Source organism: Lathamus discolor, chromosome 5, assembly GCF_037157495.1.
Source record: "Lathamus discolor isolate bLatDis1 chromosome 5, bLatDis1.hap1, whole genome shotgun sequence".
Taxonomy (NCBI): domain Eukaryota; kingdom Metazoa; phylum Chordata; class Aves; order Psittaciformes; family Psittacidae; genus Lathamus; species Lathamus discolor.
In genome coordinates, this window is record NC_088888.1 from 124,833,970 (window position 1) to 124,847,035 (window position 13,066).

Here is a 13,066-nt window from a genome sequence, read left to right on the forward strand (position 1 = left end):
ACCCACCTCTGTCCCCCAGTCCCATTCCTCAACGCTTTGAGGCATCACCATCAGCCCTTCCACCCATTGCTCACACATCTGGGCAGCCACAATTAACAAACAACAGGGATTTCGGGGCATTAAATGGCACCACAGGCTTTGGGTGCTGGGACTTGCGTGTCGCATCTGCGGTTGCTTCGCCACCACTAAACAGAACCAGCATATTAAGGGAAGAAATGACAGAAGCCAAGCACGACATCACCACGTAGATGCTAGGAAGCCCTGGCATTGCGTGTGCATCCTGCCAGCCCCTTCCAGTTGTGTTACCCAGAAACCACATCACCCAGCCAGGAATCACCACCCAGGTCCTGGGCTCTTCTTTGCCATGTCCTGCAGACCTCAGTAATGGGAACTGCCACATCTTTTTGCTGTTAAGTAAAGGCCAACGTTGCATGAACACGTTGACCCGCGTTGTGCCAACACGCTGCATGAATACCCGTGCAAGCACGACATTGATGCTGCTCTACAGCTTGGAGCCCACACAAACACACGGCTGGGCCCCCTGTGCTTCCCCACACAGTTCTCCAAGAGGACAACCCCAAATACCAACAACCAGCATTTAACCAGCAACAGGCAACTCGCTCCCCAGTGGTCCCCAGCAAAGAAGCTCCCCATCTCCATCACCGCACATGAGCCCACCAAGGGAACGGCTGGGTGGCTTCTCCTCAGCAGAGCCAGGTGCCCTTTGCTAGGGAAGGTGGCTCTGGGTTTGGGCTCTACCAAGCCAAACTCACTGCAGCCCTTGGTAGCTTGCTGTGTGCCAGCCTCAGCCTTACCCATTGCTGTAAGGTCTAAACAAGACAAAGAGCCTGGCTCCCCAGCACCTCCAATGCCGGAGCAGCAGCCTGGGTGCAGCGTCCAGGATGCACCACAGAGTCATGGAATAGTTTGGGTTGGAAGGGACCTTCCAAGCTCATCTGCTCCAACCCCCCTGCAATGAGCAGGGACATGTTCAGCTAAAGCAGGTTAACCAGAGCCAACATCCAGCCTGGCCTTGAATGTCTGCAAGGGTGGTGCATCCACCACCTCTCCGGGTACTCAGTCCTGGAGCAGCCTCCACCAAAACACCTTAGAATTCCCAACCACCGGCCTCAGCACCACCAGACCGAGACAAAACCAGCTCCAAGAAAGCATTTTACAATAGTTCACCCCTTTCATTCCATACCTGCTGTAGCAGAGGCTGCAGGCGCTCTTATGGAGTCCGCAGGTCCAATGTACGCTGGGCTTGGAGCAATGCTCAATACACAGCACAGAGAGGATGCTCACAGCCCCGGCCCTCAGAGGGGCAGCCCAGTGAAAGAGCCATAGTTGGAGGAGCCTGATGCTCATCAGGCCCTGAGGAGCAGGGCGGGAGCTGCCTGATCCCCATCACCTGGGGAAGGGGCTCCACTCAGGTGCAAGGAAACCCAAGGAGCTGTTGGCTACAGCCCTGGGGCTCTGCTGCTCATTGTGAGACCCTGGCACAGGGTGCCCAGAGAAGCTGTGGCTGCCCCATCCCTGGCAGTGCTCAAGGCCAGGTTGGACACAGGGGCTTGGAGCAAGCTGCTCCAGTGGAAGGGGTCCCTGCCCGGGGCAGGGGTTGGGGCTGGAGGAGCTTCAAGGCCCCTTCAACCCAAACCATTCCATGATCTCAGCCATTAGCACTCCAGGAGCAGCTGGGTCAGCTCCTCAGCTGAACCCTGCACATTCAAGCCCTGCAGAGTTTATCACGGCTTAAGGAATGATGTTATCTATGTGAGCAGATGCAGTGAGGTCTCTCCCAGCCACGCCGGGTGGAAAACACGCTCTTTTGGCTTGAGGACAGTGAGTTCATCCAAAGGGGCAGAGTGCAACGGGTGAGCAGCAACATGAGCTTTACTTAACCACTAAAAGGAAGCAGCAGCCCCCAAGACTTCTCTGTGTAGGGGTTTGAAGCGCTGTGTTCGTGCTGCTGCACTCTCCTTGCTGGCCCCCATCCCACGTGCTTCACATCCCTGCTTCCCTCAGCTTGTTAAAGCAGGAGCCATCCCAAACATGTGGTTGTAAGCTAATGATGCTGCGGGTGAGAGGAGGAGGAGGATGCTCGATAACAGCGCTCACTCTCGGTCCTTTGGGAGAGTCATGCTGTAGAAAGCAAACAGCGATGCGCTGGGGCGAGGGGAAGGGCAAGACAGAGATTGTGGGCTCTGATCGTTCCATTCACTAAGTGGGAATTAAAAGCAAATCTTTATCTGTGGAGCACAGAGCCCGGGGAGATGGAGATAACGCAGCTCTGTCGTTATCTCCATCTCAGAGATGGAGGAGCCCAGCCGAGCCACGGGGCTCTCATGCCTTTCTCTTAATTCCCCCCTTTGTGCTAAATACACAAGCAGGAACCTTCAGAAGGAGAGTCAGAAGGTGTCCACCCAAAGAGATTATTGACATCGATCTGCCCTAATGAAGTCCACTCCTTCCAGGGAGTGATACAGCCCCCAGTTCCAGTACTGGAACCACATCCCTGCCATCTTTATTCCTTCTTTAAATAGAACAGAATCCTGGAATGGTTTGGGTTGGAAGGGAGCTTAAAGCTCATCCAGTTCCAACCCCTGCCACGGACAGGGACGCCTTCCACTGGAGCAGCTTGCTCCAAGCCCCTGTGTCCAACCTTCCAACCACGCTCCAAAACCAGAGCCTATAAATGAATCACAGCGATCTGAGCATCCCCCCCCCAGCACCCCCTTTACCCAGACCCCCCACCCCATTGCTGCACCTCGCAGGGGCAGATCCCCCACAGCACAGAGGGAAAGGTGGGACAAATAAAGAGAGCAGCGCAATCCGGCCCCAGCCTTGGGATAAAAGCACCGTTCCTTCTCTGCCAGGTGGGAGAAGCCGCTAAGGCTCTCGGGAGAGGGAAGTGCTCTCCTTATGGGGCTGCCTTTCATGTGTGCTGCTGATAGTGTCTTATTGTAACAACCCCTTGCTGTTCAAAAGCATCCAGGTCCTGGTAAGCTGGGATTCGCACAGCCTGGTGCAGTAATGGCTCTGTGGCCCTGCTGCCCGAAAGATGATGCCTTCAATGTAACCGCATCTCTGGGGCTCTGTGGTCCATGTGCTCCAGAATACATCAGAAGACCCCTGGTGCTGGTCACATCCTTGCCTGGTCCCGTTTGGCTGCTCGCGCTCCTCCTCCTGCCATCAGCAGTGGCTCTTTGCTGTGTCTCTGCTATCCCAAAGCGGACATACGCTGCGAGTGTGCCTCGTGAGCTGCTTTAGCAACACAGAGCGAGATGGAAACACCTCCTGCCTCCCCAGTGAGGCCCTGGTCTGTTAAAGCCACTTGGAGCAATGAACAGCACCAAAAGAAGGTCTTAACAAGAACAATTACCACTAAATACGGGAAACCGTTCTTACGAGGTTGGTTTCGTCGCATGGACTCACGGGGGGGTTTTGTTTTGCTTTCTCTGCATAAAGGCCCCTGAAAAACTCCTGGGAGGAGCTGCAGAGCACGGTGTTCCTTGGGCAGAATCAGGAGAGCCGGCTCTTAGGATGCCCCATCCCTGGCAGTGCTCAAGGCCAGGTTGGTCACAGGGGCTTGGAGCAAGCTGCTCCAGTGGAAGGGGTCCCTGCCCGTGGCAGGGGTTGGGGCTGGAGGAGCTTTAAGGTCCCTTCCAACACAAATGCGTCTGGGAATCTGTGATTCTACTGTAGCCTAAAGGGAATTCTAATATACCTGTCGATAGAATTACACAGAATAAGGTTTAAAATCTGTATATGCAGGATGCACGTGTGTTTGTGTGTAATGTTGTGTTATATATATCAATCAATAATGTATGTATTTTGTGCAAAGACAAGTACTGGGGCAGCCACAGCTTCTCTGGGCACCCTGTGCCAGCGCCTCAGCACCCTCACAGGGAAGAGCTTCTGCCTAAGAGCTCAGCTCAGGCTCCCCTCGGGCAGGTTCAAGCCATTCCCCTTGGCCTGGCCCTACAGGCCCTTGTCCCAAGCCCCTCTCCAGGTTCCCTGCAGCCCCTTCAGGCACTGGAGCTGCTCTCAGGTCTCCCCTTCAGGAGCCTTCTCTTCTCCAGGCTGCCCCAGCCCAGCTCTCTCAGCCTGGCTCCAGAGCAGAGCTGCTCCAGCCCTCGCAGCAGCTCCATGGCCTCCTCTGGCCTCGCTCCAGCAGCTCCACGTCCCTCCTGTTGGATCCACAAACCCCGTTCCCCATCCCAGGACCCTGCCCACTGCTCCGGGCCCTGCTGCTCGCCCCGGCAGCGCTGGTTCAGTGCACGGCACCGGCCCGACGCGGTGTCCTTGAGGACATCCCCAGGGGAAGCCCAGTTCCTTCTATTCTTCTCTGGCTGTTGCTGGCGCAGGTGTCCCGGCCCCCCATCCCGGCCCCATTGTCCCTTGTCCCGGCCTTGCGGCTTTGCACAAACAGCGTGATGTCAAGCAGAGGGTGCGCGTTTCCTTCTTTGGCCTTGGAGAAGCACGGTTTAACCAGTGCCTTCAGCAAGCTGGCTGCTTAATTCCTTTAATTCAATTATCTATACGTGTATTTAAGTGCAGTTTTCCATTCAGCACGATTTCTGCTTGCCAGAAGATACTTTGGTTTCGATTATTATCCGAAACTGGGTGTTTATAGATGGATTCAGCCCTGGGGGTTGAGAAACAACCTCCTCCTCCCCCCTTTTAACTTAGGAACCGGGACATGATTGCTTTTCAAATGGGAACATCAGCCCAGCTGAGGGGGCAATGTGCAAACCCTGGTGTATTTAACAGAAACAAGAGGGGCTTGGTGTGGGTTGAAGTTACTCTCTGGCAAAACCAGAGCTATGAATATGAGCATCAGCTTTGGAGATGAAGATCCCACCAAAGGGAAGGGTTTCTGTCCATGAGATTGTAACCAGCAGTGAACAGCTCTGGTAGGGACATCCAGACATTGACTGGGGGTAAAGAGAGCCCCAAGCCAAAACTAAGCCCAAGCCAAGACTAAAGGCACTGGGAGAAGCTGTCGGTTATATCCTTGCAAGTCAAAGGCAAGGATCTGACACCGTGGTCTTCAAAGAGTGCTCTTCCCAGGGACAGGAGCCCTTTTAGCTGGTTTGCCCTCACACACATCCCAGTGAAGGGCATCACCAGCAGTTATCAGTTACTCGGCTGGAATGACCTCAGATACAAACCCTGGGATGAGTTTGAACTATTCCTGGTGTTGTCCATAGCCCCAGCTTGGAAACATCCAGAGGATGTTGGAAATGACCGTTTTTTGTCCATGGAATTTGGCTGGGTAAAAACCCCCACAGAATCCTACAACGGTTTGGGGTGGAAAATGCTCATTTGGGTTCCTGAAATCACTTCTTGTTGAGCCTCAGCCTCTCTGGGGCTGGGAAGAGCAAACACTGGCAGTGGTTTTGTACGAGCACAGCCACGCACTGCCCGAGCAGAAAGGAAATGCTTTTGTGTTGAGCTCTCCTGCTCTGGGCAAGTGCAAAGAAAATCCCCCCCTGATCCTTTCAGGAGGAAATTTGGAACCAAACCAACTCAAAATGGCACGAGAAAGGGGTTTTTTCCCTCCCAAGGCTGTATTCCAGTGTGGCTGCTGGCACAAAACACTCCGGTTCTGGAGTGTTAGCATTGATCTCTGCGTCTTATTCTCGGCTCGGATAGAAATGACACCTCCCTGTCTCCCTGTCACCCAAATGATGCTTCTCTCTGTTAGTGGGGCTGCTGACAGCCAGCAGCCTGGGGTGCAGGGGAGGTTGGTGAAGGGGCTCCAGCTCCTGTCACCTCCTCCTTTGCATCCAAGCTCTTTGCAACCTCCAGATGTGCCAAGACCCAAACCCCAGGAGCAGTCCCTGCTGCTGGCCAGAGCGCATAGAATCATAGACTCATTGAATGGTTTGGGATGGAAAGGACCTTAAGATCATTCAGTTCCAACCCCCCTGCCATGGGCAGGGACATCCCAGGAACCAAGGCACTTGTGGGGAGATCTGGGGAAGAACAACAGAAATCCGTAGTCTTTAGTATGGGCATTTTGGGAAACGTTTATATTCAGGGTGTAAAGGAGGGAAGGGAACAAGGGGGCTCCTTGTTTCGGTTGCTTGGTTGGGATGCTGTGGCTCACAACCAGCACACAAACCCCCCTAGTTAAATCACCAGGTTACTGAACACTGAATCGCTGGTGAGGAGGGATGCCTGCTAAGCAGCGGCAGGTAAGACAGACTCACGGGTCAAGGCATCACGCCTGAATTAGCTGCTGCAAGAGGGAGGCTCCAGGAGAAGGAACTGGGGATGCAGGAGGGCGGGCGAGCCATCAGGAAGGGAACCGGGATTTGCTTCTCTTAAACTCAGCTCTTTGCTCACTTGCCACCCCCCCTGCCCTGCACTGCCAGGTTCCGATGTCTGGGCAGGTAAACAAAAGCATTCCAATTCCTATTCCCATTTCAATTTCAGTTCCACCCACGCTGCTAGAATGGGTTTGGATCCCAAAGCACTGCTGCAAGAAGCCATTTCAAGCCCTTTCAGGGGCTTTAGCCACATGAATATTTGTTTAAGCATCACAGAGTGTTTTATCAGTGCTGCTGCCCTTTCTCTGCAGGGCCACCAACACCCACCAGACACAGCTGATGCTCTGCACCACACTGGCCTGGGGTCAAGTGATCACAGAGTTATCACCATGGAGCATCGCAGCACCAGCCCTCAGCCGGTGATGCTGGGGCAGCGCTAACCCCAGCACGGAGGCTTTGCTCCGGACAGCATCGGGAGCTCGGCTCTGGCCTGGCAGCCTGGACCTTCCCACGACCTAACTCCTATTTCAGGGCTTGTCCATCTATTTAAAGCGCACGAAGAAGGGGAAAAATGCACTGGAAAAGTAGCCAAGCATTCAGTTTCTGTTGGAGGCCGATAGCAAGGGATCCCACGGCTCCCTGTTTGTTTGGGTTTGATACGGTTTTGTCCCCTTTTAGCAATACACGCTCGAAAGCCATCAGGCCCTATTAAGGGTTAGAAAAACCATCTGCTGCGCGAGCCCTCGAAACCCACGCCAAAAAGGAACACGGCTGGTTTTAACTTCGGGATAGCCTCGCCAGCCCCTTCGCAGGCACAGCCTTAGGATGGGAGCGAGGAGGGAGGGAGGAAGACAGCGAGGCGACCGCCACCAACAAGCAGCGAGCCGCACCACGCTACAGGAAACCAGAGCCTCCGGTGATAAATAGGAGACCCGGAAACACGGGATGCACGTCGGGCGAGCGCGGCAGGACGAGGGGATGTGAGGCGGCGGCTGTCGAGTCCCCCCCCGTCCGTGCAGCGGGATGGATGCCCCGCGCCTGCTGGCGCTGCTGCTGCTGCCGGTGCTGCCGGTGCCCGGCGAGGAGGAGGCCGCGGTGCTGTGCGCCGGCACCGCCTGCTACACCCTGCACCGGGCCAAGCTGGACTGGGGCAGCGCGCAGGAGCGCTGCCGGCTCAACGGCGGCAGCCTGGCCCCGGTGCGCAGCGCCGGCGAGGCCGCGCGGCTGCGGGACCTGCTGGCGGCCGCCGCCTGGACGGGCCCGGCCTGGATCGGGCTCTCGCTGCTGCGGGGCCGCTGCGTGCAGCCGCAGGAGCCGCTGCGGGGCTTCGCATGGGCGGCGGGCGGCGAGCGGGGCAACTTCTCCTCGTGGCTGTCGGAGCCCGCCGTGACCTGCCTGAGCTCCCGCTGCGTGAGCCTGCGGCCCGCGGGCTGGGCCGACGGCCCCTGCCGAGCCGCGCTGCCCGCCTTCCTCTGCAAGTTCAGCTTCCAGGGCATGTGCGGGCCGCCGCCGCTGGCCGCGCTGCACCGCGTCACCTACAGCACCCCGTTCGGCGTGCGCAGCGCCCGCCTGGCCGCGGCCCCCTTCGGCACCCTGGCCGAGGCGCAGTGCGACGGCAGCGCCGGCGCGGCCTTCGCCGTCTGCAGGGGCACGGTGGAGGGGGACGGCTTCGCCTGGCACCCCCCCGGCCCGCTCTGCCCCGCTGCCTGCGCGCACAGCAACGGGGGCTGCCAGCAGCGCTGCCTGGAGGAGCCGGGGCAGCCCCCGCGCTGTGCGTGCCACCCCGGGCACGTCCTGGCCCCGGACATGGTGTCCTGTGTGCCCGAGGATGTCTGCAACCCCAGCCCCTGCCAGGGGACCTGCCGCGGCCGCCCCGGCGGCTTCGAGTGCGGCTGCGACCAGGGGTACGCCCTGGCGCCCGACGGACGGAGCTGCTTGGATGTAGACGAGTGCCTGGCCGGGCCCTGCCAGCACGAGTGCTACAACACGGCCGGCAGCTTTGTCTGCCTCTGCCGGCCCGGCTACCAGCCAGAGGCGCCAGGCAGCCCCCTCTGCAGCGACGAGGATGAGTGTGCCCGGCCTGGCGTCTGCCCCCAGCTCTGCATCAACGTCCCCGGCTCCTTCCAGTGCGCCTGCCAGCCCGGCTACAAGCGCCAGCCCGGGAGCAGCGATGCCTGCGTGGATGTGGATGAGTGCCTGCAGGATCCCTGCCCCGGGCTCTGCCGCAACCTGCCCGGCAGCTACGAGTGCCTCTGCGCCCCCGGCTTCCTCCTGGAGGAGGATGGACACGGCTGCCGCCCTGCACCCACCGCCGCAGAGGAGCCCGAGGGGGTCTCCAGCAGCACCCCGAGGACCACGGGCGTCCCAGGGACCACGGGCGTCACCCGGACCTCGGGCACCCCATGGACCACGAGCATCCCCCGCACCACGAGCATCCCTGTTGGGGCAACAACACCGTCCCCCACAGCGGTAGGGTCAGCTCCCGGTGCCGAGCACAGCGCCGATGGCCCCAGGCTGCTCCTCTACTACATCCTGGGCAGCCTGGTGGCCATCCTGCTGCTGCTGGCCTTCGCCCTGGTCCTGGTGGCTTGCAGGAGGAGGGAGGCCAGGAAGGAGAAGCGGCCGGCTAAGAGCGCGGCTGACAACTACTGCTGGGTGCCCGAGCAGCCGGAGAGCCATGGGGCAGGCGGTGAGCGCAGGTAACAGTGCCCGGGGCAGCGAAGGGGGAGGAAAAGCCTCCATGGACAGAGCTGGTTTGCAAATGGGAAAGAGAAGGAGCAGGGATGGGGGGGGGGGGGGGTTGGTGCTGTCTGTTCAACGTGGGGCTGCGTGTCCAAGAGCCTGTCGTGGGGCTCCTTGTGAACCAGGAGCTGATCTCCCCCCTCAAAGGCAGTGCTGGTGGGAAGGCAGCTGGAATGTGGCCTATAATGTGGTTTAGAAACCAGCCACTGCTCCTCCAAGGGAAGGGATCACAGGGGCAGTGCTGTGAGGTGGAAGGGAACGGGGTCGAATTCAGCGCTGCAGAACCTCACTGTGCTTAAACCCATCAAAGAACTCATTTCACTTCCTAAAGGAAACCAGTTCATTTCGGTTATCATTTGGCCTCCCCTCGCTGGGTTTGAAATGCTGACATGCAAAAGCAGCAGCTTCCCTGCCCTGTCCTTGCACACCCCCCCCCCCCCAGTTCTTTGCCATCCCAAAAGCACTGCCAGTGCCCCCCCCCCCCCCCCAGCCTGCATTCATCCCGTGGGTTTGCTTTGTTCTCCATGGGATGGGTCTGGAATCCTCCTGTGTTTCCCCAGGACAAGCACCGGTCGCTGCAGCCACAAGCAGAGGGTGCTTGTAGTGCTTTGTTGCTAAAGTTGTCCCATAAGAGGTGATGGAATAAACCTGTTTTAAACCACAGCAGCAGCCAGCTTGTCACAGGGAGCAGCGCTGGGGGGTATCAGTCATCCATCCCTGCAGCTCCCAGTAGCATCGCGCTGGGTTCGGAGCAGCGGGACAGCGGTGCTTCCAAAGGAATGGAGCCTCTTTACCTGGATCCACCCCCTAAGCTCAGGAAGTGCACAGCACAGGGAAAGCTGTAGTCAAGGAGAAGACCGTATGGTAAATAGGTGGGGAAAACGAGGTTTGGAAGCACCGTGGACCTGTTTCTTGTGCGTTCAGTGTAAAAACACTTGGAAAATAGAGAAAACAACACTCTCCTTCACATACAGCCGGATGTGAGGGGGCTTTTCCTGTTGGATCATACTTTTGGGGTAGGAGCCCTTCCTGATAGCTTGGGGTCCAGGCTGAGCGCGTTTTCCATCCCTCTCCCTGTAAAGGATGCACTGGATGTTGTGTATGTGCTGTTGTATATAAAGTGTTTAACCTGGCTTCAGAGCACAAGCGTTCTCGGGGTGACGTTGTTCCCCAGCCTTGCCCGGGTACCTCGCTTCAGAGAGCTCTTTATACGCAGTGATTCCAGACAACGCTGCTTCATCGAGCTGCTCCAGCACGGACCCTTCCCCGCACCGCCGAAGGGCGCAGAGGCCGTTCCTGCTTCCCATCGCGCTTCAGTGTGTACCCGTGTTCCCCATGGCAAAAGGGTGCTAGGGAAGAACAGGGATGTCCTTTGGGGGGGACAGGAGTTTCCTGAAGTTTCCACTGGGTTTATTGTCTCCATGAGGCTTAATTGCTGCGGAGATGGGAACCGAGCACAAAGGAGTTTGCTGCAGGCAGGGACCTGCATCCTGTTCTTCCATGTTAAAAAAAACCCTTTCCTGCTGGGTTTTTTCCGTCTCCATTGTGAAATGAACCAAAACAAGGCAGGAAAACGTGGCTGATAGAGAGGTTTTGATGCTCTGCCCTAATGTGCTTCCTTTTCTGCACACAGTGGCTGGGAGAAGCAGTGAACGCAGCAGTGGCATTCTTGGATGCCCCACAGCAAATCCCTGCCTGTGTTCCGATAAGCCCGCAAAGCCTCTGGAATACATGAATGAATGAGACCAGGGAATAATCCTGCTGAAATCAGTGGGACAACCTCCATCCATAAAATCATGCCTGTGCTGCCGGGCTGTGCCAGCTCCAGGTCCCTGTGGGAAAAGGCAGGCACAGCCATGTTTGCTTTATGGAATTTTCCAGATGTTTGGAATCTCAGGAGTGTTTCTGCCTTGTTTTTTAGTGAAGGTATTGATTAGTTGTTGTATTCCACTATGAAAAAGGGAAAAGGAAGCACAGTTGCGGGCCCTGAGCTAAACGTTGTTATTTATCCCAGAAATTCCTCAGGAAAGCCTATAATCCCAATTTCTGTTACAACCTGTGCGTATTCCAGGGTGTGTACTTTACACAAGGGAGGATGGGAGCAGGTCCAGACTAGCGAAGGCTAATTTGTGCCTTGGTTTAGCTTGGGGTCTCCCTGCTGGAAGATTTGCTGATGTAGCATCCTTCGTTCTGGTGCAGTCACGCCGGGATAATCTCGTGCCTCCTTTTCTTCCTGCCACAACCCCAGCAGGAATGTTTTGATCCGTTCCTCACTGGAGTTATCCAGGGGCGTGGGGGATCCCATGGGCAGAGGGATGGATGGGTTGGTACCCTGTCTTACAGCCGGAGGAGACGGGATGTTCATCCCGCGGGACCGGCGCAGCTACCTCTGCTCCCCATCCTTCCACTGAAGCAAGGGCAAAGCCAGAGCTACAACCGTCCCAGTGCCACCACGGCAGGACAGGGCTGATTCGCTTTGTACACGGCCAGTGCTTTGTGATGAAGTTGTGTTGTTACGGTGCACGATTCAGACAGCTGCCTTTGCTAAGAGCGAGGTTTTCCAATGCGTTGATAACTCTGTGCTGCTTTCCTGATGAGACACCAATAAACCCTGCCAGAACACAGTGTTCTCTGTGCTTTTCACCAGGAGATCAACCCCTGTTGGTTTGCCACACGTGGGCCTTGTGTTTTCTACAGTGGCGGGGCTGCCAGGCCCCTGTCAGTGCTCACCCCTGTAGTGAGGTGAGTGGGGTCTCAGCCTTCCGTAGAAGCTGCTGTCCCAAGGAAGGGCCAGTCACGTCGTGTCCTGCAGGGCCATGGGGTGGGGGCACTGGGGTGATCTCAGTTGGATCCTAAGCCCATGAGCAAGGTCCTGAACCCACAGGTGAGCTCCTGAATCCCCAAGCAAGGTCCTCAGCTCATGTTCAAGGTCCTAAGCCCACAGGCCAAGTCCTGAATCTACAAGCAAGGTCCTAAGCCCATGAGTGAGGTCCTAAATACATGAGCGAGGCTCTAATTCCACGAGCAATGTCCTGAACACACAAGCAAGGTCCTAAACCCGTGAGTGAGGTCCTAAATATGTGAGCGAGGTTCTAAATCCACAAGCAATGTCCTAAACACACAAGCAAGGTCCTAAACCCATGAGTGAGGTCCTAAATACGTGAGCGAGGTTCTAAATCCACAAGCAATGTCCTAAACACACAAGCAAGGTCCTAAACCCATGAGTGAGGTCCTAAGCACTCAAGCAAGGTCCTAAGCCCACAAGCAAGGTCCTAAGCCCACAAGCAAGGTCCTAAGCCCACAAGCAAGGTCCTAAACCCACAAGCAAGGTCCTAAGCCCACAAGCAAGGTCCTAAACCCACAAGCAAGGTCCTAAACCCACAAGCAAGGTCCTAAGCCCACAAGCAAGGTCCTAAACCCACAAGCAAGGCTCTTAACCCAGCACCAGCCCCAGATGTTGGGGTAGCTCTGTATGAGGGCAGGGATCTGCGTTTTTGGCTCTGGGCAGCGCCCGGCCACAGACATCACTCGGTGAATCCAAAGCCGTCTCCCCGATGTGCACCAGCAGGGAAAGGCCATCCCGAAAGTGAAAAGGTCACAAAGACAAGGGGAAACCTCAATGACTCATAAACCCCCTCGTGTATCACCCGCGTCTGTGACAGCACCCATGGCGTGCCCTGTCCCTCATTGCCGCTGGCCTTCAATAGGGTGGAAAACCAGGAAAACCCTACAGGACACCACATCTCGTGATGGGTGTTCGGTGCCTCCATGCATCGAAGTACAAAGAGCATTCCCAACGTCGTCCTGCCTGCCCCGGGAAGCATCCATAGGGATGAGGCCATGCCAAGTGTGCTGGGGGGGGTCCCTGCCAAGCACAGGGCACTGCCAAGGGTGGGATGATGGAAGCAGGAGGTGGTCATTCACCCCCATTTATCATTTTTCCCCTGTTTCTGGGAAAGCTGCTGCAAGGAAACAGCTTCCACCAGAGGAATGTGGAGGAAAGGCAGTGCCTAAGGCTGAAATACAACCTACCAAATACCACGCAC

General features: G+C 56.8%; 1 protein-coding gene across 1 annotated transcript; it reads left to right on the forward strand.

Annotated features, from left to right (window-relative positions):
* The first annotated feature begins 6,934 nt into the window (after positions 1-6,934).
* On the forward strand, positions 6,935-11,644 carry CD93 (CD93 molecule). The gene has a single exon (XM_065682568.1). It carries the CDS (start codon positions 7,302-7,304, stop codon positions 8,979-8,981), a length of 1,680 nt encoding a protein of 559 aa, XP_065538640.1. The 5' UTR covers positions 6,935-7,301; the 3' UTR covers positions 8,982-11,644.
* Positions 11,645-13,066: the final 1,422 nt, after the last annotated feature.

Excerpts from the sequence above, each read along its gene's own strand:
- CD93 (XM_065682568.1), top strand. The coding sequence starts at position 7,302 with ATGGATGCCCCGCGCCTGCTGGCGCTGCTGCTGCTGCCGGTGCTGCCG.